This window comes from Orbicella faveolata, unplaced genomic scaffold (assembly GCF_042242905.1).
Source record: "Orbicella faveolata isolate gen_17 unplaced genomic scaffold, um_ofav_v1 contig_2, whole genome shotgun sequence".
In the NCBI taxonomy this organism is placed as follows: Eukaryota; Metazoa; Cnidaria; class Anthozoa; order Scleractinia; family Merulinidae; genus Orbicella; species Orbicella faveolata.
The window spans coordinates 2,321,529-2,348,855 of NW_028301547.1; the positions used below are offsets into that span (position 1 = coordinate 2,321,529).

Consider the following 27,327-nt stretch of genomic DNA (forward strand, 5'->3'; position numbering starts at 1 on the left):
CAAAGATTGTATCTCAACTTCAAGTTAACTGTTTGGTCCCTGTTATTAAGTATTTCAAAATTTTCCTCACATGTTACCATAGATTTCTTCTAAAAGGAGTTGTGAGAATTTGGCGTTAGATCTACATTACGCGTTGATCTTTCTTGATAATTTATAAACAGTTAATATCACAATGTTGTTTTTCGGCTCGCAGGTTATTGCAGTTATTCTCGCTGTTTTATTTCACCATGGAAATGGCCGAGCTATAACATCAACCAGCAATGGCAGCATTGAAAGAATGCTTGATCTAGCTGAGGAAGAATTAAATACGGTCTTGAATGAGACAAATGAGAGGACAACTGAACGAGAAGAGAATCCAGCTGATTTCCTTAGATTATCAGAACCAGATTCATCAAGCCATGAAGCAGTACAATCTCAGTTCAGTTCAGATAACATGATCCAACCAAGGGAAGCCAGCCCTGTTTTGAGACAGAAGAGGTCTCATTTAGGCCCTTGTTACACTGGCAAACACCAGACGGTCCAGCTGGCAAGCGGTGGACTCGCAACATTCCCCATTTGTATGCAAGTATCGCTTACCGGTTGTGGAAGTTCCATTACAAAGTTTGGCATGAGAAAATGTGTGGGATCGGATCACGAGACTGTCAGCGTCCGCCTAGCAAACGGGGCCGATGAGATAAGAGTATTTCCCAGAAAATGCTCATGCGCTGTGTGAAATGCATCATGATTGTAACTTACACTGCGTCAGGAACACAGGGATATTTCAATTATTGACCGGAAAACATTATATTATAATATGTTAGTTTTTTAAGATATCGATAACGGATAAAAGCAGAGCTTTTATGACATTGTTTTAACAACACAAAGACAGCGAGGGTCAACACTGTTAAATTGAATCTGCCTGGGTAAATGTCGTTTTTGGTCGAGCAGTTTTTCAGGTAAGACACCCAGGTATACTTTTGTTTTCGACAACCGACTTAAATGAATTTACTAAGGGATAAAACTATGTAGAAAGAACTATGTTAAGTAAAATTGACCGCAAAGTAAAGCATTGCGGAAATTCTCATAACAAATAATTTGAGGGGTAGTTTTCATTGCAGCTTTCCAGTCTGCTGTGGGGTCGGTCTGCGGGTCAGTCAGTTACACTGTAACCTAGTTCTCTCTTAATCTTTGATGTTGAGGTAGCCTTGGCACCACTGAATCCTAATTCACTTCAAAATTTACAAAAATAGAAAATCAAACAGCAGTTTAGATTTTGAAGGTCGTAACTTGCGAAAAATCTGACGTTTAACAGTGTTGTCATTGCTTTTATTATTTACAATAAGAAACTGATGTTATTATTGATACCGTAGTTTATACTGTTTGTGGAAAAAGGCAAGAAGTGGTTGACAGACACAGTCTAGCTTCACGGTCAGCACTTCAGTTCTTAGAGTACGATTGTTATTTATGATAAATATTTAATAATAAAATAAATATGACTTTATTTATAGGGTCAACAAGACAAATGTTAGTTATATTAACATCCTCCGATAATATCTTTTTTAGTTAAAGAAAGTCATTAAAGAGAAAGTTTATTTGACTTCCAGTCTATCGTCATCTTGTATGATTTGATTTCAACCAGAAAATTAGCTTTCCCAGTCCTAGTTTGGTTTGCCAAGAGGAGAAATTAATTTGGAATACTTTGTCGCTGCCAGCTGCAGTCCAACATATATACCTTGTTTCGGCTGGTTGAAAAAATTGTTACAAGACTAAACGTTCCCTAATAGGTCTGCATCAAGTTCTAACTGACCGGCTGTTATGCTTTCTGATTGTAGGTATCCATGCTTCAGGAATTTCGATTCCACTATCTCTATTGATGTTATTTGGATGAAGTCTTCTATGGATAGCTTCCTTGATCCTTCGTGTGTACCAGTCAGGGCCACAATCAATCAATTTTTCTTTTTCCCAAATGGGTAAATGCCCCGTCTCGTTGGCGTGTTCTGAAATTGCGGAGGTTTGTGTACGAGCAAGCCGTATGTCTCTGTCATGTTCTTCTATCCTTTCTCGCATAGCTCTTCCTGTTTTTCCGATATACACTTTGCTGCATTCGCGAGGAATCTTATAAAAAACACTGTCTTGTTTTGTTGGTTCACGGGTGTCTTTAGGTCGCTGTAAGTAGGACCTAAGAGTTGTGTCAGATTTAAAGACAGTGCGTACGCCTTGTTGTTGTAGGCAGCGGCGAAGAACCTCTGATATACCTTTGATATAGGGTAAAACCGCAGTTGATCTAAATTAGTGTGTGGGCTCTTGGTTAGCTGTTGCTCTTTTTGTTTTCGTGAGCTTCTGTACAAATTAGGAAGGGTATCCACTAGAAACAAGTTTTTTAATCCCTTCCAGTCGTTCGTTTTACAAAAAGATAATTCCAAGATTTGACGGTCTTTCATGATTGTTTTTTTGATAAAGGAATAATTATCTGACTAATGCTTACTGGATATATCATGATTGTAGTTATTCCAGAATCGCCTGAACTCGGGAATCATTGTTTTAAATGTCAAATCGCTCCTCCGAGAGCCAGTTTCTGAATCAGTTTCGTTCATTTTAAATTTGGCAAAGAACATCAACTCTACCAAACTAAATAAACAATAGCCTCCATTTGGCAAAGAAAATATGCTCCGATAATTGTCCGTGGACATTATCTGTTCCGAGAAGCAATCAGTTTTCCGAGAGCGCTAGCATAGCTCGAGGAAACCCGTGAGCTTTGAGGAACAGATAATGTCCAAGAACAGGAGCCCATTACTAGAAGCGTGAAACTCCCATACTAAGCCTATGCTACGGCATTTTTACAGACCGATCTATTTTGAGGCTTCTTTTCCCGCGAAACAGATCAGTTCCGGTTTGCATGAGCGCGCATCGGTAAGGAAAAAATGGCGAGCTGAGGTGGGCATGTCAACGCAAACTTCCGGTGGAATGATGATGTCAGTTAAAAATACTGAGTCCGTGCTCGTGATTGGTCATTGAGGTTCCCACGGGAGCCTGAATTCGCGGTAAATTCAAACTAAAAATAGATCGGTCTGTGAAAACGCCGTGACAGGAATATGGAGTAGTTGCTCTCTCCTAGTTAGCCCGCGAGCAGGCTCACGTTGGAGCCCCTGTTGGAGCTCCGGTTGGAGAATTCTTGCTTTCAAAATTTTAAAAAGTCGCAAGTATATCAATGAATAATTTTAAGATTGATAAAAGAAAAATTTCCTAGAGAATATCACTTGGTCTACAATGGAAAAACAAACCGCCCAAGCTAAAGAGGTCTATTCTGAAACTTGCTTTACAAAATAAAAAGCGTTTATATTTGCATAAAATTAAAATTTTAGATCTATGTGGTTATTTCTGGATTTCAGAGGACCGGATGGGAGTTACAACGAAATCTGAGGCAAAATTTAATCGTTTCAGTGTAGCAACTGTACATCCGGATGTAAATTCACGAAAATGACGTCATGGCCTAGCCAGTCTTGTGTGTGTTGTATTAAAATACAATCGGGTAAGGGACGCCTAATTAAAACGAAAACATTTAATTTCTTTTAACCGCTGGAGCTTATAATAGTTTCTTGCTAGAGTTGAAAACTCAGTTTATAACCATAAGGAAAAGGAAATTTGCAATAGTTTCTTTCATGTTGCTGTTATTTACTTAGTTACATGGCGAGATCGTATATCCCATCAGAATATTTGACTTGAGTATCATATTTTGATATTATGTTAAAACTAAAAGAAATTAAATTTATTTTTGCCATGCGGGATATTTGAAAGACAAAGTAATAATTGTAATTTAACATTTAAAAATTTATCCATTTTTTTTCTCTCTTTTACGTTATTTAGTGGTCTGATGACGCCTTCAATCTATGACTTCTGTAAATTGTGTACGAATTTAAAACTGCAAGGACTAAAATGTGTGGCATAGGGAGTTTGTAATCTTACAGTAAGAATGTCAACAATAACGTCATGTAATAGCCATCTGAAACTGATTTAAAAATAGCAATTTAATAATAAAACATTTTCCTCGCTCGATGTTCCTTCCTCTTATCTGGCATGAAACTAAGAAAATGTCTTTATCAAAAGAACTTCAAGTTTCAGTCAAGATTCGCAGAATATTATAGCAAGACCGCAGAAACAGAGTTTTTTCTACAAATATTTGAGGTAATATTAAAATAAACAAATCTATAAAAGTCAAACTATTTTGAACTTTTGTTGTGTGCGATTCAGCTAAAAATATCTCCAGTGTAACTTGGGCAGTGATAACTCGTACGTATATTCCAAAATAAGTTTATTCGTAGATTTATCTTGATACCTATCACAATACGGAGTTTGTTATAATGTGATAGCTAATTAAATTATAAAGTTTTATAAATCAGTATTTAAGCTCAGTCTTCAAGTTCGCATTGTTATTTCCATTCATTTTTGAAGTCCCAATCATTTCTGAATTGATAGTTACGTTTCAAATTTTGTTATCGAGGATCAGAAGCAATTTTTTTTTGTATAAACCTCCCAGCGTTCTGTCACGAATGCCGTTCTCTTATTGGCTACACTACTCACCATCTATTTTGCTGTAGATAGCGCGCGAGTAGCTGGCTAGCAGTAATTACTTCATGCTATAATTGAAAACAGCAGTTAATACAGTAGAAAGATAGAGAAGTGTAATTTAGAATGAGTTCCTTTCATCGAGCTGTCACGTTCTTAGCTAAATTCGGAATCGTATATCGCATCCGAATATTTGACCTGAATATTATATTTTGATATTCAAGACTTGCGGAAGTTTGCTTCTGTTTATGGTTGGTTAACAGTTTCGAAAACTGCCACCAAGGACATTTGTGAAATATACAAACTTTTGCTACTTAACGTTCAATTTTGTTAATAAAAAATGTGTGTTATTTAGGTTTCCTAGTTGTCATGATAAATTCTTCAACCCATGATTCCAGTATCAAATATGATTTAATGCACCGCCATGATTTCAAGGTACGAGGATTAATACTCTCATGTAATTATTCACGGTATCAGAATTTGGCTTGTTGAGGAACGATTCTTAACATGCTATTGAGTAAATACAATTTCAAAGTAATTTAGTTTTGGAGTGCATTAATAACTATGCAATCCAGTGAAAAAAGAGAAAAATATCTCGGCAGAAAAAAGTTAACAAACGTTATTTTTTTCGCCAAAGGGATGCAATAAAACGGCGGAAGAAGCCCACAGCACAAATAATCGGATGATTTAGTAAATGTGTAAAGAAGAAGTAAAACTATTTAAGACATTGGCTGGGTGCCCGATTCAACTTAAAATATCCTTATTCAGCAGTAGTTCCTTGTATATACCAAATGGAGCAATTTCATTAGCCCTTGAATATCGTGTATTTTTAGTTTACTACCGGATCCTAAAGGAATCGTTACTGACAGCACTTCACAGCAAGAACATCACAAACATTGTAATAATGTAAGGTATCAGTTACTGTATTAGTGAAGCCGTACAGGATGAACAGAATAAAACTGGCAGATTAAGTAATGTTTGTTTCCCTTTCTAGTTATTTACTAAAACTCCAAATCAGGACCGATGAAAATTGTATTTAAGGAGATAGTTAGTTTTCTGGATATCACAAGTCCTTACATAACAGCAGACAACATATATATACAAGTTAACGTTAGTGACAAACCACAAAAATCAAAAGAAATAGGTCATGGCGATTATTAAGGTAAAAAGACATCTTGGTTGTTGATGACTGAAATGACTTGGTTGTTAATCTTTATTGACTCAGATCTGATACTTTGGACAATATTTTAGTACTTCGTCAACATAGAAAGTAGTCTTAATTTCTCCTCTTTTAGTTTGTAAGTCAAAATGTTGTAAAAGTAAAGAAACGCCATGATCTCAAAAATCATGATAAATCAACTGTTGGGTACCAGGTCTTAGAGCATCAGTTCTCTTTACAGGTTGCCAGAGATTTCTTCTCATGACAGTTCTAAGAATTTGTCGATAGATAACACAATTAGTTTTATTTACTTGATGATTTTCTTTATTCTCGTCACGTGCCTATTTAACAGTGTATAGATCTTGTAAGTGAGGGGTTATGTGTTGATCTTTTTGACAATTAGTAAACAGTTAATCTCACTGTTTTGTTTTTCGGTTCGCAGGTTATTGCAGTTATTCTCGCTATTTTATTTCACCGTGGAAATGGCCGAGCTATAATATCAACCAGCAACGACGATATTGAAAGAATGCTTGATTTAGCTAAGGAAGAATCAAACACAGTCTTGAATGAGACAAATAACAGGACAACTGAACGAGAGGAGAATCCAGCTGATTTCCTTAGATTATCAGAACCAGATTCATCAAGCCATGAAGCAGTACAGTTTCAGTTCAGTTCAGATAACATGATCCAACCGAAGGAAGCCAGTCCTGTTTTGAGACAGAAGAGGTCTCATGTAGGCCCTTGTTACACTGGCAAACACCAGACGGTCCAGCTGGCAAGCGGTGGACTCGCAACATTCCCCATTTGTATGAAAGTTTCGCTTACCGGTTGTGGAAGTTCCATTACAAAGTTTGGCATGAGAAAATGTGTGGGATCGGATCACGAGACTGTCAGCGTCCGCCTAGCAAACGGGGCCAATGAGATTAGAGTATTTCCTAGAAAATGCTCATGCGCTGTGTGAAATGCATCATGATTGTAACTTACACTGCGTCAGGAACACAGAGATATTTAAATTATTGACCGGAAAACATTATATTACAATATATTAGTTTTTAAAGATATCGATAACGGATAAAAGCTGAGCTTTTATGACATTGTTTTAACAACATAAAGACAGCGAGGGTCAACACTGTTAAATTGAATCTGCCTGGGTAAATGTTGTTTTTGGTTGAGCAGTTTTTCAGGTAATACACCCAGGCATTCCTTTTTTTTTCGACAACCGACTTAAATGAATTTACTAAGGGATAAAACTATGTAGAAAGAAACTATGTTAAGAATAATTGACCGCAAAGTAAAGCATTGCGGAAATTCTCATAAGAAATAATTTGAGGGGTAGTTTTCACTGCAGCTTTCCAGTCTGCTGTGGGGTCGGTCTGCGGGTCAATCAGTTACACTGTAAACTAGTTCTCTCTTAATCTTTGATGTTGAGGTAGCCTTGGCACCACTAAATCCTAATTCACTTCAAAACTAACAAAAGTATAAAACCAATATGCAGATTAGGGTCTGACTTTGAAGGTTGTAACTTGCGAAAAATCTGACGTTTAACAGTGCTCATCTTCATTGCTTTTATTATTTACAATAAGGCTAGTGATGTTATATTACATATATATTATTTTAATCAAACAGTATTCATACAGTATTTTATGCTGTTGGCAGGAAAAGATGAGAAGTGGTTGACAGACACAGTCTAGCTTCATGGTTAGCGCTTCAGTTCTGAGAGTACTGTTGTTATCTGTGATAAATATATATTTAATAATAAAATAATAATGACTTTATTTATAGGGTCAACAAGACAAATGTTAGTTATATTAACATCCTCGGATAATATCTTTTTAATTAAAGAAAGTCAGATTTAAAGAAAAGTTTAATTGACTTCCAGTCTGCCGTCATCTTGTATGATTTCATTTCAACAAGAAAATTAATTTCGCTTTCCCCGTCCCAGGTTGGTTTGCCAAGAGAAGTAATTAATTTGGAATACTTTGTCGCTGCAAACTGCAGTCCAACATATATACCATTTTTCGGTTGAAAAAATGTTACAAGACCAAACGTATTTCATCTTAAAAAAACACTGCTCTTCTTTCTTCACAAAAGGCAGGTTAGAGGGCGAGAAACGTCATAGAAATTAGAATCAAAAATCACCTTTAGTAGTTTTAATATCTGTTTATTAACTCTGGAATATATGAATAGCAGCCGTGACTCAGTCTTACTTAAATAAGTGTTCCCACCAAAAACCTTCTCCTCGGAACTTTAATGTCATAATGATGATGATAATAATAATAATAATAATAATAATAATAATAATAATAATAATAATGATAATAATAATAATAATACCAAGGCTTCGTAGCAGCACGAAGTAAGATATGGCTTTGATGAACCACACGATGTTTTTGAAGTTCATTATTTAATGAAGATGTTAAATAAGAAATAGACCAGAAAGGGCCGATGGAATATGAGACAAGCTTTAAAATGAAGTCACGATATTAACAGTGGACATAGTGCTTTAAAAGTAAATAGTGCGTTCGAGTCATTCCCGATGCTTTCAAATGATGACGGACTCTACTGACGCCAATAATCTGGAACAAAACAAGGTCATTATATATCGGATCACGTCTAAACACACGTGAAGAAAGACTTGGGCAGGAAAAAAACGTGAGCGGACAAAAATGACCGGGGAATGCCAATAAATCAAGTAATCCCGCAATGATGAAAGAAGTACACAACATGAATCTTCCTCTGCTTCTCCCCCTGAACCAAGTTCAGATCTACGAACTGAACTTAAAAATTACCAAAGTGCCTACGAATGGATGTTGAGCGAGGCGAACAGACGTAATTGTCTTGTTTACCCAATAAAAGCCATCACAATTAACACTGAGCTTGCACCGATATGCTTGTCCGGGCGTAAAGAAGCGTTTGATTAATCAATCTAAAACAGATCTTAAGGAATAAAAACCCAGATGATCTGGAATACTTGTCTGAGTATGTCGTTGGCTATGAGAACCACGTGCAGTATTATCATGCTCGGCAATTGAAGTTATTGTGTAGAAAATATCGCATAATTACACAGCCGAGAGCAAAAAAACAAAAGCGCGAGGAGAAACGTAGTACATGGAGCTAAGACAGATTGTCAGTGCTTTAGGTGACCATGCACGGCTACCAATGGCTTGGCCAATCGCCTGGCCAATGGCTCGAACACGCAACGAATCGTTGAAGTCTGTAAGTAACGACCTCCGAAAGAAGTGAGCCCACCCCCTATCCCCTGAAAATAGAGGAACTAGGGTTCAAAAATATAATTATTTTTCCAATCAATAACCTGAATAACGTACGATAAAATGAGGACGATTCAACTAGGGAAGGTATAGCTTATTCCAGGAGGCGTCATGAAGCACCCTGGTAAAACACACCCCGCAAAATTTTTCATCAAGTAACAAGAAGGTACTAACAGGACCTTTTCTTCAAATTGAAATTACTAAAATTGACAACTTTGCATCATTTTTAACAGGAACGTGTAAAAAGAACGTTTAATCATATTGAAATTAAAAACTCGACCAGAGCAGTTAAATATTTATAAAGCAGACTAACGTAGTAGTGCATCATCAACAGTAAAAATAGTTGAAGGTATCTTACATCACGGTCTACATATAAAGTGCCCACCCCTGTGCCAGCAGCATAAATTTGAACTGGAACGAAGAATTTCTAAACGATTTATAAGAACTCAGTGTTTTTACGAATTACACCCACAGCCTTAGAGGAATACAGCCCTGTTCTCACAGAAGTTAAAAAAAAAAAAACACAGCAACAACAACAAAAACAAAAAACACCAGAAAGAGATACTTACAGTAGAAGTCATTTGCGTCCCTCATGGGGTAAGAGATTCTCGCCCATATCAACTTTCTTTTCTCTCGTAAGTTCCTCCTCGTTTAGAGATGTGCCACACACACATTTTATTTGCAGGGATCCCAACCAATGCTCACCTAACTTTTTAAAGATGCCACTTTTAGCCCTTCCCCAAATCTACACACGTGTATGCCACTTGTGGAAAACTATCGATTTGCACAGTGTTTGAGTGAGAGATTCTCGCACATATCAACTTTGTTTTCTCTCGTAAGTTCTCGCGCGTTTAGAGATGCACCATATTCGCGTTTTAGGCACGGGGATCCCAACCAATGCTTACCTAACTTTTTAAAGATGCTACTTTTAGCCCTCCCCCAAATCTACACACGTGTATTTCACTTGTGGAAGTCTTTCGATTTGGACAGTGTTTTGGTGAGAGGTTCTCGCCCATATCAACTTTCTTTCCTCTCGTAAGTTCTCGCGCGTTTAGAGATGTGCCACACTCGCGTTTTAGGTGCGGGGATCTTAACCAATGCTTACTTAACTTTTTAAAGATGCTACTTTTAGCCCTCCCACAAATCTACACACGTGTATCTCACTTGTGGATCTCTGTCGCTTTGGACAATGCTTGGGTTCAAGATTCTCGCCCATTTATGTCTTATTTTCACTCGCGTGTTTTCGCGCGTTTAGCGATGCGGCACACTCGTGCTTTTTGTTTGGGGATCCCAAACTATGCTAGTTGGTAGTTTTGGTCCTCCCCCAAATCTACACAAGTGTATTTGACTTTCTATCGATTTGGACAGTGCTTGGGTAAGATATTCTTTCCCATGTCAATTTTCTTTTCTCCCGCGTATTCTCGCACATTAAGCGAGGCGTCATACTCGCTCTTAGATGTGGGGATCCCAAACTTTGCTTACCTCGCTTTTTAAAGATGCTAGTTTTAGCCCTCTTCTAAATATCCAACATGTATTTCACTTGTGGAAGTCTATCTATTTGAACAGTGCTTGGGTGGATATTTTTAACGATGTCAATTTATTTTTCTCTTGTCTTTTCTAGCGCGTTTAGCTATGCGGCACACTCGAATTTTTGGTGTCGGCATCTTAAACTATACTCACTGGGCTTTTTAAAGATGCTAGTTTTCGCACTCCCTTAAATTTACACATGTGTATTTTCTACTTGTGGGAGTCTTTCGATTTGGACAGGGTTTGGGTAAGAGATTCTCGCCCTTATCAAATTTCTTTTCTCTCGGAAGTTCTCGCGCGTTTAGAGATGCGCCACACTTGCGTTTTTGGTGTGGGGATCCCAAAGTATCCTTACGGGGCTCTTTAAAAATGCTAGATTTGGCCCTCTCCCAAATCTACACACTTGTATTTCACTTGTGGAAGTCTGTCGCTTTGGACAATGCTTGGGATGGAGAATCACGCCCATTTTTTTTTTTTCTCTCGTGTATTTTCGCGCGTTTAAAGATGCGCCATACTCGCGATTTTGGAGTCGTGATCTCAAACTATGTTTACTGGATTTTTTAAAGATGCTAGATGTGGCTCTTTCTCAAATCTACAACCGTGTATTTCACTTGCGGAAGTCAATTTGGTCAATGCCTGGGTTAAAGATTCTCGCCCATTTATATCATTTTTTCACTCGCGTATTTTCGCGCGTTTAGCGATGCGGCGCACTCGCGTTTTTGGTGTAGGGAACCCAAACTATGCTTACGGGACTCTTTTAAAATTCTAGTTTTGGCCCTCCACCAAATCTACACAAACGTATTTTACTTGTGGAAGTCTATCGATTTGGACAGTGCTTAAGTTGGAGATTCTCGCCCATATCAACTTTCTTTTCTCTCGTAAGTTCTCGCGCGTTTAAAGCAGTGCGCCACACTTGCGTTTTAGGTGTCGGGATCTCAAACTATGTTTACTGGACTTTTTAAAGATGCTAGATTTAGCCCTTTCTCAAATCTACACACGTGTATTTCACTTGTGGAAGTCTATCGATTTGGACAGTGTTCGGGGTGGAGATTCTCGCCCATATCAACTTTCTTTGCTCTGGTAAGTTCTCGCGCGTTTAGAGATGCGCCACAATCGCGTTTTAGGTGTGGGTATCCAAACCAATGCTTACCTAACTTTTTAAAGATGCTACTTTTACCCCTCCTCCAAATCTACACACGTGTATTTGTGGAAGTCTATTGATTTGGACAGTGCTTGGGTAAGAGATTCTCGCCTATATCAACCTTCTTTTCGCTAGTAAGTTCTTGCGCGTTTAGAGATGCGCCACAATCGCGGTTTTGGTGTCGGGATCTTAAACTATGTTTACTAGATTTTTTAAAGATGCTAGATTTGGCCCTTTCTCAAATCTACACACGTGTATTTCACTTGTGGAGATCTGTCGCTTTGGAGAATGCCTGGGTTAAAGATTTTCGCCCATTTATATCTTTTTTTTCTTTACGGTGTGTTTTCTCGGATTAGTTTAGAGTCCCTGAAACTCGGAAATATCACCCAAGTTCCTGGAAATCGACCCAAAGTTGGTCAAAATCACGCTGCGCGTAGCACGGTCTTGGCAAATCTCTAGTCACTAAGTGGCTATATATATGTCGGCCAGACTGCTCGTAACCAAGCGTTCAAATATTTTTCCTCTGTCCATTTCACTGAAAGCCAAAGTGTTCTCGAATTAGTTCAGAGTCCCTGGGACTCGGAAAGTCAGTTTCTAAATCTTTCATTCATTTTGAATTTGGCAAATAAAATTAACCATACCAAGATAAATATAAACAGTAGCCTCCATTTGGCGCGAAAATATGCTCGGATATTAGTTCTGAGAAGCAAACAGTTTTCGCGGAGAGCGCTTGCGTAGTTCAAGGAAACCTGTGAGTTTTGGGAACAGATAATGAAAAAGAACGAATATTTTCAGTGCATATTTTCGCAAGAAATGGAGGCTATTGTGTTTATTATCCTTCAAACATTTTTCTCAACACGCACAGTTTTGAAAATTGGGGAATATCACTCGGATATTATTCAGACGCGTTTACACCAATCAAGGGCTAGCGAAAACATTTGATGGGTTATAAGCTAGGACACTTTCATTCCTCGGTTTATTTTCATATCCTATTAAATTACAGAGCTGGGTGAAAAGTGGAAACCAAATTAGCATCAATTCTTAAACTTGCATGCTTTACACAATAAAAAACGTTTAAACTTCCATAAAATTAACATTTACGCCGTTACATTTTGCTGAGCTCAACTCGGGAGTCGCAGTAGTTTGCCGAGGATGATATGATGTACAACAAATGATCAACTCGTGAATTGGCATTTCTTGGCCACTCAAATACTGCGGCGGTTTTAATTGAAACTCAAATAAAAGTTAATTGTTACAATGTCCATGGTAATAAAATTATCATTTTCAGGAAAAGTGGGGCGAGAAAGGCGCCAAAAGCTACAACATTGTGGCAGCCCCACCAACACACCACTGAAGAGCTTGCCAATTGAAAACCAATTTGTAGAGGATGGAGAATAATATTGACCGATCAGAAACAGCCCGTGCTTGACTTACCTCGCCGTCGAACTTTTATAACACTCTTGTGAGAGCTGGCGCAAAACATATGGCAGCCCATCTCCGACCCACGTTGCTGTCACGCAATGACGCACAACAGAAAAACTAATATACAGCTAAATATGTGAGGACGGAAACTGTAGCAGCCCATGTCTGACCTCTGTTTCCGACATCACTTATAAATTTAGCTAAAGTAGCATCTTGCTTTACAAAGCAAAAAGCTTTTAAATTTGCGTAAAATAAAAAATTTAGATCTATGTGGTCATTTTTGAATTTCGGAGGACCGGATGAGGAGATGAAATGAGTTTAAGGAAAAATTTAATCGTTTCAGTGTAGCAACTGTACACCCAGAAGTAAATTCACGAAAATGACGTCAGAAATCATAGAACGAAGGCACTGTTAAGTGTATTGTGTTAAAATACAATCGAGTAAGGAACGCCTAATTAAAACGAAAATGTTTAATCTCTTTTAAGAGTTGAACTGAAAACTCAGTTTATACCTATAAGGAAAAGGAAATAGTTTCTTTCATGTTGTTATTATTTACTTAGTTACATGGCGAGATGGTATATCCCATCAGAATGTTTGACCTGAGTATCATATTTTGATATCATGTTAAAACTGAAAGAAACTAAGTTTATTTTTGCTTTTGGATGCTTTACAGTTTCGAAAACTGCGATGCAGTATGCTTGAGAGACAAAGTAATATTTGTAATTTAACTTTGCTAAATTTATCCAATTTTGTGTCTCTCTGCTAAGTTTCCCAGAGATCTGATGACGCCTTCATTCTATGATTTATGAATGTTGTACAATTTAATGAACTCCTCTGATTTATGTGAGAATTTAAAACTGTAAGGACGAAAACGTTTATATAATTAACAAGGCATAGGGTGTTTGTAATATTACAGTGCGATTGTCAACAACTACGCTATGTAACTACCCATCTAAAAATCTAAAAATAACAATTTAACCATCAAAAACATTCCTTGCGCCAAGGACTGGAATTCAGGTCCCTCCTGCTTGCCATTAAACTAAGAAATTTTCTTCATCAAAAGAACTTCAAGTTTCAGTCAAGATTCGCAGAATTCTATGGGTGCTATGGTATAGCAAAACCGCAGAAGGAGAGTTTGTTACACAAATAGTTCAGATGATATTAAAATAAATAAATCTATAAAAGTCAAACTATTTTGGACTCAGTATCGTTGCGTGCGATTCAACTAAAAATATTTCCAGTGTAACTTTAGCGGTGATATCTCTTACGTATGTTCCAAAATGGAGCAATTTTATTGGCCCTTATCTTAAGATTTCTGTTCTTAGTTTACTACCTTAATTAAAAGAACAGCTATAACATTATTAACGTTCCCACAATGTAACGAGTCGAATACGTTTTCACTGAAACTGATAAGTAACATACACGAGGATGAAACGGTCTCCAAAATAAATTTGACAGATGAATGATCTCCGGTAGTTTCCCTGTCTAGCTATTGGCTACAGCGCCAAATCAGGAGCGCTGAGAATTGTATTTAAGGGGAGGGTTACTTGCTGGGAATCAACTCAAAGTCTTCAACAAATCTACCCCGAGAAGAACAGGCAACATATATCAAAGCAAACGTTGGTGAGAAACTAAGTCATGGAGATTATTAAGGTAAAAGTACATTACACTTGTGTATGACCGCACACTAAAACTGCAAAGTTATCCAAAAGTCCATTCTAATTCTAAATGCGTCAAGAAACTAAACACTTTCCAAACTGAACACTGATGTTGTACGCTAAGTTGACTATTTACTTTCATGGAGAAATTGTTTTTTATCCGTCTTCCGGCCTATCGACTTAATCACAACTATTATAAAGATACTAAAAACCAAAACTTCTTCACAAAGATTGTATCTCAACTTGAAGTTAACTGTTTGGGCCCTGTTATTAAGTATTTCAAAATTTTCCTCACATGTTACCATAGATTTCTTCTAAAAGGAGTTGTGAGAATTTGGCGTTAGATCTACATTACGCGTTGATCTTTCTTGATAATTTATAAACAGTTAATATCACAATGTTGTTTTTCGGCTCGCAGGTTATTGCAGTTATTCTCGCTGTTTTATTTCACCATGGAAATGGCCGAGCTATAACATCAACCAGCAATGGCAGCATTGAAAGAATGCTTGATCTAGCTGAGCAAGAATTAAATACGGTCTTGAATGACACAAATGAGAGGACAACTGAACGAGAAGAGAATCCAGCTGATTTCCTTAGATTATCAGAACCAGATTCATCAAGCCATGAAGCAGTACAATCTCAGTTCAGTTCAGATAACATGATCCAACCAAAGGACGCCAGTCCTGTTTTGAGACAGAAGAGGTCTCATTTAGGCCCTTGTTACACTGGCAAACACCAGACGGTCCAGCTGGCAAGCGGTGGACTCGCAACATTCCCCATTTGTATGCAAGTTTCGCTTACCGGTTGTGGAAGTTCCATTACAAAGTTTGGCATGAGAAAATGTGTGGGATCGGATCACGAGACTGTCAGCGTCCGCCTAGCAAACGGGGCCAATGAGATAAGAGTATTTCCCAGAAAATGCTCATGCGCTGTGTGAAATGCATCATGATTGTAACTTACACTGCGTCAGGAACACAGGGATATTTAAATTATTGACCGGAAAACATTATATTATAATATGTTAGTTTTTAAAGATATCGATAACGGATAAAAGCTGAGCTTTTATGACATTGTTTTAACAACACAAAGACAGCGAGGGTCAACACTGTTAAATTGAATCTGCCTGGGTAAATGTCGTTTTTGGTCGAGCAGTTTTTCAGGTAAGACACCCAGGTATACTTTTGTTTTCGACAACCGGCTTAAATGAATTTAGTAAGGAATAAAACGAAGTAGAAAGAACTATGTTAAGTAAAATTGACCGCAAAGTAAAGCATTGCGGAAATTCTCATAACAAATAATTTGAGCGGTAGTTTTCATTGCAGCTTTCCAGTCTGCTGTGGGGTCGGTCTGCGGGTCAGTCAGTTACACTGTAACCTAGTTCTCTCTCAATCTTTGATGTTGAGGTAGCCTTGGCACCACTAAATCCTAATTCACTTCAAAACTAACAAAAGTAGAAAATCAAACAGCAGTTTAGATTTTGAAGGTCGTAACTTGCGAAAAATCTGACGTTTAACAGTGTTCATCTTCATTGCTTTTATTATTTACAATAAGAAACTGATGTTATTATTGATACCGTAGTTTATACTGTTTGTGGAAAAAGGCAAGAAGTGGTTGACAGACACAGTCTAGCTTCACGGTCAGCACTTCAGTTCTTAGAGTACGATTGTTATTTATGATAAATATTTAATAATAAAATAAATATGACTTTATTTATAGGGTCAACAAGACAAATGTTAGTTATATTAACATCCTCCGATAATATCTTTTTTAGTTAAAGAAAGTCATTAAAGAGAAAGTTTATTTGACTTCCAGTCTATCGTCATCTTGTATGATTTGATTTCAACCAGAAAATTAGCTTTCCCAGTCCTAGTTTGGTTTGCCAAGAGGAGAAATTAATTTGGAATACTTTGTCGCTGCCAGCTGCAGTCCAACATATATACCTTGTTTCGGCTGGTTGAAAAAATTGTTACAAGACTAAACGTTCCCTAATAGGTCTGCATCAAGTTCTAACTGACCGGCTGTTATGCTTTCTGATTGTAGGTATCCATGCTTCAGGAATTTCGATTCCACTATCTCTATTGATGTTATTTGGATGAAGTCTTCTATGGATAGCTTCCTTGATCCTTCGTGTGTACCAGTCAGGGCCACAATCAATCAATTTTTCTTTTTCCCAAATGGGTAAATGCCCCGTCTCGTTGGCGTGTTCTGAAATTGCGGAGGTTTGTGTACGAGCAAGCCGTATGTCTCTGTCATGTTCTTCTATCCTTTCTCGCATAGCTCTTCCTGTTTTTCCGATATACACTTTGCTGCATTCGCGAGGAATCTTATAAAAAACACTGTCTTGTTTTGTTGGTTCACGGGTGTCTTTAGGTCGCTGTAAGTAGGACCTAAGAGTTGTGTCAGATTTAAAGACAGTGCGTACGCCTTGTTGTTGTAGGCAGCGGCGAAGAACCTCTGATATACCTTTGATATAGGGTAAAACCGCAGTTGATCTAAATTAGTGTGTGGGCTCTTGGTTAGCTGTTGCTCTTTTTGTTTTCGTGAGCTTCTGTACAAATTAGGAAGGGTATCCACTAGAAACAAGTTTTTTAATCCCTTCCAGTCGTTCGTTTTACAAAAAGATAATTCCAAGATTTGACGGTCTTTCATGATTGTTTTTTTGATAAAGGAATAATTATCTGACTAATGCTTACTGGATATATCATGATTGTAGTTATTCCAGAATCGCCTGAACTCGGGAATCATTGTTTTAAATGTCAAATCGCTCCTCCGAGAGCCAGTTTCTGAATCAGTTTCGTTCATTTTAAATTTGGCAAAGAACATCAACTCTACCAAACTAAATAAACAATAGCCTCCATTTGGCAAAGAAAATATGCTCCGATAATTGTCCGTGGACATTATCTGTTCCGAGAAGCAATCAGTTTTCCGAGAGCGCTAGCATAGCTCGAGGAAACCCGTGAGCTTTGAGGAACAGATAATGTCCAAGAACAGGAGCCCATTACTAGAAGCGTGAAACTCCCATACTAAGCCTATGCTACGGCATTTTTACAGACCGATCTATTTTGAGGCTTCTTTTCCCGCGAAACAGATCAGTTCCGGTTTGCATGAGCGCGCATCGGTAAGGAAAAAATGGCGAGCTGAGGTGGGCATGTCAACGCAAACTTCCGGTGGAATGATGATGTCAGTTAAAAATACTGAGTCCGTGCTCGTGATTGGTCATTGAGGTTCCCACGGGAGCCTGAATTCGCGGTAAATTCAAACTAAAAATAGATCGGTCTGTGAAAACGCCGTGACAGGAATATGGAGTAGTTGCTCTCTCCTAGTTAGCCCGCGAGCAGGCTCACGTTGGAGCCCCTGTTGGAGCTCCGGTTGGAGAATTCTTGCTTTCAAAATTTTAAAAAGTCGCAAGTATATCAATGAATAATTTTAAGATTGATAAAAGAAAAATTTCCTAGAGAATATCACTTGGTCTACAATGGAAAAACAAACCGCCCAAGCTAAAGAGGTCTATTCTGAAACTTGCTTTACAAAATAAAAAGCGTTTATATTTGCATAAAATTAAAATTTTAGATCTATGTGGTCATTTCTGGATTTCAGAGGACCGGATGGGAGTTACGACGAAATCTGAGGCAAAATTTAATCGTTTCAGTGTAGCAACTGTACATCCGGATGTAAATTCACGAAAATGACGTCATGGCCTAGCCAGTATTAAAATACAATCGGGTAAGGGACGCCTGATTAAAACGAAAACATTTAATCTCTTTTAACCGCTGGAGCTTATAATAATTTCTTGCTAGAGTTGAAAACTCAGTTTATAACCATAAGGAAAAGGAAATTTCCAATAGTTTCTTTCATGTTGCTGTTATTTACTTAGTTACACGGCGAGATCGTATATCCCATCAGAATATTTGACTTGAGTATCATATTTTGATATTATGTTAAAACTAAAAGAAATTAAATTTATTTTTGCCATGCGGGATATTTGAAAGACAAAGTAATAATTGTAATTTAACATTTTAAAATTTATCCATTTTTTTTTCTCTCTTTTAGGTTATTTAGTGGTCTGATGACGCCTTCAATCTATGACTTCTGTAAATTGTGTACGAATTTAAAACTGCAAGGACTAAAATATGTCGCATAGGGAGTTTGTAATCTTACAGTAAGAATGTCAACAATAACGTCATGTAATAGCCATCTGAAACTGATTTAAAAATAGCAATTTAACAATAAAACATTTTCCTCGCTCGATGTTCCTTCCTCTTATCTGGCATGAAACTAAGAAAATGTCTTTATCAAAAGAACTTCAAGTTTCAGTCAAGATTCGCAGAATTCTAAGGACGCTATATCATAGCAAGACCGCAGAAACAGAGTTTTTTCTACAAATATTTGAGGTAATATTAAAATAAACAAATCTATAAAAGTCAAACTATTTTGGACTTTTGTTGTGTGCGATTCAGCTAAAAATATCTCCAGTGTAACTTGGGCAGTGATACCTCGTACGTATATTCCAAAATAAGTTTATTCGTAGATTTATCTTGATACCTATCACAATACGGAGTTTGTTATAATGTGATAGCTAATTAAATTATAAAGTTTTGTAAATCAGTATTTAAGCTCAGTCTTCAAGTTCGCATTGTTATTTCCATTCATTTTTGAAGTCCCAATCATTTCTGAATTGATAGTTACGTTTCAAATTTTGTTATCGAGGATCAGAAGCAATTTTTTTTTGTATAAACCTCCCAGCGTTCTATCACGAATGCCGTTCTCTTATTGGCTACACTACTCACCATCTATTTTGCTGTAGATAGCGCGCGAGTAGCTGGCTAGCAGTAATTACTTCATGCTATAATTGAAAACAGCAGTTAATACAGTAGAAAGATAGAGAAGTGTAATTTAGAATGAGTTCCTTTCATCGAGCTGTCACGTTCTTAGCTAAATTCGGAATCGTATATCGCATCCGAATATTTGACCTGAATATTATATTTTGATATTCAAGACTTGCGGAAGTTTGCTTCTGTTTATGGTTGGTTAACAGTTTCGAAAACTGCCACCAAGGACATTTGTGAAATATACAAACTTTTGCTACTTAACGTTCAATTTTGTAAATAAAAAATGTGTGTTATTTAGTTTTCCTAGTTGTCATGATAAATTCTTCAACCCATGATTCCAGTATCAAATATGATTTAATGCACCGCCATGATTTCAAGGTACGAGGATTAATACTCTCATGTAATTATTCACGGTATCAGAATTTGGCTTGTTGAGGAACGATTCTTAACATGCTATTGAGTAAATACAATTTCAAAGTAATTTAGTTTTGGAGTGCATTAATAACTATGCAATGCAGTGAAAAAAGAGAAAAATATCTCGGCAGAAAAAAGTTAACAAACGTTATTTTTTTCGCCAAAGGGATGCAATAAAACGGCGGAAGAAGCCCACAGCACAAATAATCGGATGATTTAGTAAATGTGTAAAGAAGAAGTAAAACTATTTAAGACATTGGCTGGGTGCCCGATTCAACTTAAAATATCCTTATTCAGCAGTAGTTCCTTGTATATACCAAAATGGAGCAATTTCATTAGCCCTCGAATATCGTGTATTTTTAGTTTACTACCGGATCCTAAAGGAATCGTTACTGACAGCACTTCACAGCAAGAACATCACAAACATTGTAATAATGTAAGGTATCAGTTACTGTATCAGTGAAGCCGTACAGAAACTTTCAGGATGAACAGAATAAAACTGGCAGATTAAGTAATGTTTGTTTCCCTTTCTAGTTATTTACTAAAACTCCAAATCAGGACCGATGAAAATTGTATTTAAGGAGATAGTTAGTTTTCTGGATATCACAAGTCCTTACATAACAGCAGACAACATATATATACAAGTTAACGTTAGTGACAAACCACAAAAATCAAAAGAAATAGGTCATGGAGATTATTAAGGTAAAAAGACATCTTGGTTGTTGATGACTGAAATGACTTGGTTGTTAATCTTTATTGACTCAGATCTGATACTTTGGACAATATTTTAGTACTTCGTCAACATAGAAAGTAGTCTTAATTTCTCCTCTTTTAGTTTGTAAGTCAAAATGTTGTAAAAGTAAAGAAACGCCATGATCTCAAAAATCATGATAAATCAACTGTTGGGTACCAGGTCTTAGAGCATCAGTTCTCTTTACAGGTTGCCAGAGATTTCTTCTCATGACAGTTCTAAGAATTTGTCGATAGATAACACAATTAGTTTTATTTACTTGATGATTTTCTTTATTCTCGTCACGTGCCTATTTAACAGTGTATAGATCTTGTAAGTGAGGGGTTATGTGTTGATCTTTTTGACAATTAGTAAACAGTTAATCTCACTGTTTTGTTTTTCGGTTCGCAGGTTATTGCAGTTATTCTCGCTATTTTATTTCACCATGGAAATGGCCGAGCTATAATATCAACCAGCAACGACGATATTGAAAGAATGCTTAATTTAGCTAAGGAAGAATCAAACACAGTCTTGAATGAGACAAATAACAGGACAACTGAACGAGAAGAGAATCCAGCTGATTTCCTTAGATTATCAGAACCAGATTCATCAAGCCATGAAGCAGTACAGTTTCAGTTCAGTTCAGATAACATGATCCAACCGAAGGACGCCAGTCCTGTTTTGAGACAGAAGAGGTCTCATTTAGGCCCTTGTTACACTGGCAAACACCAGACGGTCCAGCTGGCAAGCGGTGGACTCGCAACATTCCCCATTTGTATGAAAGTTTCGCTTACCGGTTGTGGAAGTTCCATTGCAAAGTTTGGCATGAGAAAATGTGTGGGATCGGATCACGAGACTGTCAGCGTCCGCCTAGCAAACGGGGCCAATGAGATTAGAGTATTTCCTAGAAAATGCTCATGCGCTGTGTGAAATGCATCATGATTGTAACTTACACTGCGTCAGGAACACAGAGATATTTAAATTATTGACCGGAAAACATTATATTATAATATATTAGTTTTTAAAGATATCGATAACGGATAAAAGCTGAGCTTTTATGACATTGTTTTAACAACATAAAGACAGCGAGGGTCAACACTGTTAAATTGAATCTGCCTGGGTAAATGTCGTTTTTGGTTGAGCAGTTTTTCAGGTAATACACCCAGGCATTCCTTTTTTTTTTCGACAACCGACTTAAATGAATTTACTAAGGGATAAAACTATGTAGAAAGAAACTATGTTAAGAATAATTGACCGCAAAGTAAAGCATTGCGGCAATTCTCATAACAAATAATTTGAGCGGTAGTTTTCATTGCAGCTTTCCAGTCTGCTGTGGGGTCGGTCTGCGGGTCAATCAGTTACACTGTAAACTAGTTCTCTCTTAATCTTTGATGTTGAGGTAGCCTTGGCACCACTAAATCCTAATTCACTTCAAAACTAACAAAAGTATAAAACCAATATGCAGGTTAGGGTCTGACTTTGAAGGTTGTAACTTGCGAAAAATCTGACGTTTAACAGTGCTCATCTTCATTGCTTTTATTATTTACAATAAGGCTAGTGATGTTATATTACATATATATTATTTTAATCAAACAGTATTCATACAGTATTTTATGCTGTTGGCAGGAAAAGATGAGAAGTGGTTGACAGACACAGTCTAGCTTCATGGTTAGCGCTTCAGTTCTGAGAGTACTGTTGTTATCTGTGATAAATATATATTTAATAATAAAATAATAATGACTTTATTTATAGGGTCAACAAGACAAATGTTAGTTATATTAACATCCTCGGATAATATCTTTTTAATTAAAGAAAGTCAGATTTAAAGAAAAAGTTTAATTGACTTCCAGTCTGCCGTCATCTTGTATGATTTCATTTCAACAAGAAAATTAATTTCGCTTTCCCCGTCCTAGGTTGGTTTGCCAAGAGAAGTAATTAATTTGGAATACTTTGTCGCTGCAAACTGCAGTCCAACATATATACCATTTTTCGGTTGAAAAAATGTTACAAGACCAAACGTATTTCATCTTAAAAAAACACTGCTCTTCTTTCTTCACAAAAGGCAGGTTAGAGGGCGAGAAACGTCATAGAAATTAGAATCAAAAATCACCTTTAGTAGTTTTAATATCTGTTTATTAACTCTGGAATATATGAATAGCAGCCGTGACTCAGTCTTACTTAAATAAGTGTTCCCACCAAAAACCTTCTCCTCGGAACTTTAATGTCATAATGATGATGATGATAATAATAATAATAATAATAATAATAATAATAATAATAATAATGATAATAATAATACCAAGGCTTCGTAGCAGCACGAAGTAAGATATGGCTTTGATGAACCATACGATGTTTTTGAAGTTCATTATTTAATGAAGATGTTAAATAAAAAATAGACCAGAAAGGGCCGATGGAATATGAGACAAGCTTTAAAATGAAGTCACGATATTAATAGTGGACATAGTGCTTTAAAAGTAAATAGTACGTTCGAGTCATTCCCGATGCTTTCAAATGATGACGGACTCTACTGACGCCAATAATCTGGAACAAAACAAGGTCATTATATATCGGATCACGTCTAAACACACGTGAAGAAAGACATGGGCAGGAAAAAAACATGAGCGGACAAAAATGACCGGGGAATGCCAATAAATCAAGTAATCCCCCAATGATGAACGAAGTACACAACATGAATCTTCCTCTGCTTCTCCCCCTGAACCAAGTTCAGATCTACGAACGGAACTTAAAAATTACCAAAGTGCCTACGAATGGATGTTGAGCGAGGCGAACAGACGTAATTGTCTTGTTTACCCAATAAAAGCCATCACAATTAACACTGAGCTTGCACCGATATGCTTGTCCGAGCGTAAAGAAGCGTTTGATTAATCAATCTAAAACAGATCTTAAGGAATAAAAACCCAGATGATCTGGAATACTTGTCTGAGTATGTCGTTGGCTATGAGAACCACGTGCAGTATTATCATGCTCGGCAATTGAAGTTATTGTGTAGAAAATATCGCATAATTACACAGCCGAGAGCAAAAAAACAAAAGCGCGAGGAGAAACGTAGTACATGGAGCTAAGACAGATTGTCAGTGCTTAAGGTGACCATGCACGGCTACCAATAGCTTGGCCAATCGCCTGGCCAATGGCTCGAACACGCAACGAATCGTTGAAGTCTGTAAGTAACGACCTCCGAAACAGGTGAGCCCACCCCCTATCCCCTAAAAATAGAGGAACTAGGGTTCAAAAATATAATTATTTTTCCAATCAATAACCTGAATAACGTACGATAAAATGAGGACGATTCAACTAGGGAAGGTATAGCTTATTCCAGGAGGCGTCATGAAGCACCCTGGTAAAACAAACCCCGCAAAATTTTTCATCAAGTAACAAGAAGGTACTAACAGGACCTTTTCTTCAAATTGAAATTACTAAAATTGACAACTTTGCATCATTTTTAACACGAACGTGTAAAAAGAACGTTTAATCATATTGAAATTAAAAACTCGACCAGAGCAGTTAAATATTTATAAAGCAGACTAACGTAGTACTGCATCATGAACAGTAAAAATAGTTGAAGGTATCTTACATCACGGTCTACATATAAAGTGCGCACCCCTGTGCCAGCAACACAAATTTGAACTGGATCGAAGAATTTCTAAACGATTTATAAGAACTCAGTGTTTTTACGAATTACACCCACAGCCTTAGAGGAATACAGCCCTGTTCTCACAGAAGTTAAAAAAAAAAAAACAGCAACAACAACAAAAACAAAAAACACCAGAAAGAGATACTTACAGTAGAAGTCATTTGCGTCCCTCATGGGGTAAGAGATTCTCGCCCATATCAACTTTCTTTTCTCTCGTAAGTTCCTCCTCGTTTAGAGATGTGCCACACACACATTTTAGCTGCAGGGATCCCAACCAATGCTCACCTAACTTTTTAAAGATGCCACTTTTAGCCCTTCCCCAAATCTACACACGTGTATGTCACTTGTGGAAAACTATCGATTTGCACAGTGTTTGAGTGAGAGATTCTCGCACATATCAACTTTGTTTTCTCTCGTAAGTTCTCGCGCGTTTAGAGATGCGCCACATTCGCGTTTTAGGCACGGGGATCCCAACCAATGCTTACCTAACTTTTTAAAGATGCTACTTTTAGCCCTCCCCCAAATCTACACACGTGTATTTCACTTGTGGAAGTCTTTCGATGTGGACAGTGTTTTGGTGAGAGGTTCTCGCCCATATCACCTTTCTTTCCTCTCGTAAGTTCTCGCGCGTTTAGAGATGTGCCACACTCGCGTTTTAGGTGCGGGGATCTTAACCAATGCTTGCTTAACTTTTTAAAGATGCTACTTTTAGCCCTCCCACAAATCTACACACGTGTATCTCACTTGTGGATCTCTGTCGCTTTGGACAATGCTTGGGTTAAAGATTCTCGCCCATTTATATCTTATTTTCACTCGCGTGTTTTCGCGCGTTTAGCGATGCGGCACACTCGTGCTTTTTGTTTGGGGATCCCAAACTATGCTAGTTGGTAGTTTTGGTCCTCCCCCAAATCTACACAAGTGTATTTCACTTGTGGAAGTCTATCGATTTGGACAGTGCTTGGGTAAGATATTCTTTCCCATGTCAATTTTCTTTTCTCCCGCGTATTCTCGCACGTTAAGCGAGGCGAGATCCCAAACTTTGCTTACCTCGCTTTTTAAAGATGCTAGTTTTAGCCCTCTTCTAAATATCCAACGTGTATTTCACTTGTGGAAGTCTATCTATTTGAACAGTGCTTGGGTGGATATTTTTAACGATGTCAATTTATTTTTCTCTTGTCTTTTCTAGCGCGTTTAGCTATGCGGCACACTCGAATTTTTGGTGTCGGCATCTTAAACTATACTCACTGGGCTTTTTAAAGATGCTAGTTTTCGCACTCTCTTAAATTTACACATGTGTATTTTTTACTTGTGGGAGTCTTTCGATTTGGACAGGGTTTGGGTAAGAGATTCTTGCCCATATCAAATTTCTTTTCTCTCGGAAGTTCTCGCGCGTTTAGAGATGCGCCACACTTGCGTTTTTGGTGTGGGGATCCCAAAGTATCCTTACGGGGCTCTTTAAAAATGCTAGATTTGGCCCTCTCCCAAATCTACACACTTGTATTTCACTTGTGGAAGTCTGTCGCTTTGGACAATGCTTGGGATGGAGAATCACGCCCATTTTTTTGTTTTTCTCTCGTGTATTTTCGCGCGTTTAGAGATGCGCCATACTCGCGATTTTGGAGTCGTGATCTCAAATTATGTTTACTGGATTTTTTAAAGATGCTAGATTTGGCTCTTTCTCAAATCTACAACCGTGTATTTCACTTGTGCAAGTCAATTTGGTCAATGCCTGGGTTAAAGATTCTCGCCCATTTATATCATTTTTTCACTCGCGTATTTTCGCGCGTTTAGCGATGCGGCGCACTCGCGTTTTTGGTGTAGGGAACCCAAACTATGCTTACGGGGCTCTTTTAAAATGCTAGTTTTGGCCCTCCACCAAATCTACACAAACGTATTTTACTTGTGGAAGTCTATCGATTTGGACAGTGCTTAAGTTGGAGATTCTCGCCCATATCAACTTTCTTTTCTCTCGTAAGTTCTCGCGCGTTTAAAGCAGTGCGCCACACTTGCGTTTTAGGTGTCGGGATCTCAAACTATGTCTACTGGACTTTTTAAAGATGCTAGATTTAGCCCTTTCTCAAATCTACACACGTGTATTTCACTTGTGGAAGTCTATCGATTTGGACAGTGTTCGGGTTGGAGATTCTCGCCCATATCAACTTTCTTTGCTCTGGTAAGTTCTCGCGCGTTTAGAGATGCGCCACAATCGCGTTTTAGGTGCGGGTATCCAAACCAATGCTTACCTAACTTTTTAAAGATGCTACTTTTACCCCTCCTCCAAATCTACACACGTGTATTTGTGGAAGTCTATTGATTTGGACAGTGCTTGGGTAAGAGATTCTCGCCTATATCAACCTTCTTTTCGCTAGTAAGTTCTTGCGCGTTTAGAGACGCGCCACACCCGCGGTTTTGGTGTCAGGATCTTAAACTATGTTTACTAGATTTTTTAAAGATGCTAGATTTGGCCCTTTCTCAAATCTACACACGTGTATTTCACTTGTGGAAGTCTATCGATTTGGACAGTGTTCGGGTTGGAGATTCTCGCCCATATCAACTTTCTTTGCTCTGGTAAGTTCTCGCGCGTTTAGAGATGCGCCACAATCGCGTTTTAGGTGCGGGTATCCAAACCAATGCTTACCTAACTTTTTAAAGATGCTACTTTTACCCCTCCTCCAAATCTACACACGTGTATTTGTGGAAGTCTATTGATTTGGACAGTGCCTGGGTAAGAGATTCTCGCCTATATCAACCTTCTTTTCGCTAGTAAGTTCTTGCGCGTTTAGAGACGCGCCACACTCGCGGTTTTGGTGTCGGGATCTTAAACTATGTTTACTAGATTTTTTAAAGATGCTAGATTTGGCCCTTTCTCAAATCTACACACGTGTATTTCACTTGTGGAGATCTGTCGCTTTGGACAATGCCTGGGTTAAAGATTCTCGCCCATTTATATCTTTTTTTTTCTTTACGGTGTGTTTTCTCGGATT

The 27,327-nt window shown here is 37.7% G+C and overlaps 1 protein-coding gene and 2 pseudogenes across 1 annotated transcript; 1 reads left to right on the forward strand and 2 right to left on the reverse strand.

Moving 5' to 3' along the window:
- The first annotated feature begins 127 nt into the window (after window positions 1–127).
- Window positions 128–743, forward strand: LOC149111593 (uncharacterized). Its single transcript, XM_089288892.1, has one exon. It carries the CDS (start codon window positions 173–175, stop codon window positions 710–712), a length of 540 nt encoding a protein of 179 aa, XP_089145018.1. The 5' UTR covers window positions 128–172; the 3' UTR covers window positions 713–743.
- A 994-nt stretch (window positions 744–1,737) lies between these two features.
- LOC149111594 (uncharacterized) lies at window positions 1,738–2,573 on the reverse strand (annotated as a pseudogene).
- Window positions 2,574–16,684: 14,111 nt separating this feature from the next.
- LOC149111595 (uncharacterized) lies at window positions 16,685–17,520 on the reverse strand (annotated as a pseudogene).
- Window positions 17,521–27,327: the final 9,807 nt, after the last annotated feature.

Coding starts and splice junctions, on each gene's coding strand:
- LOC149111593 (XM_089288892.1), top strand. CDS start 173: ATGTTGTTTTTCGGCTCGCAGGTTATTGCAGTTATTCTCGCTGTTTTA.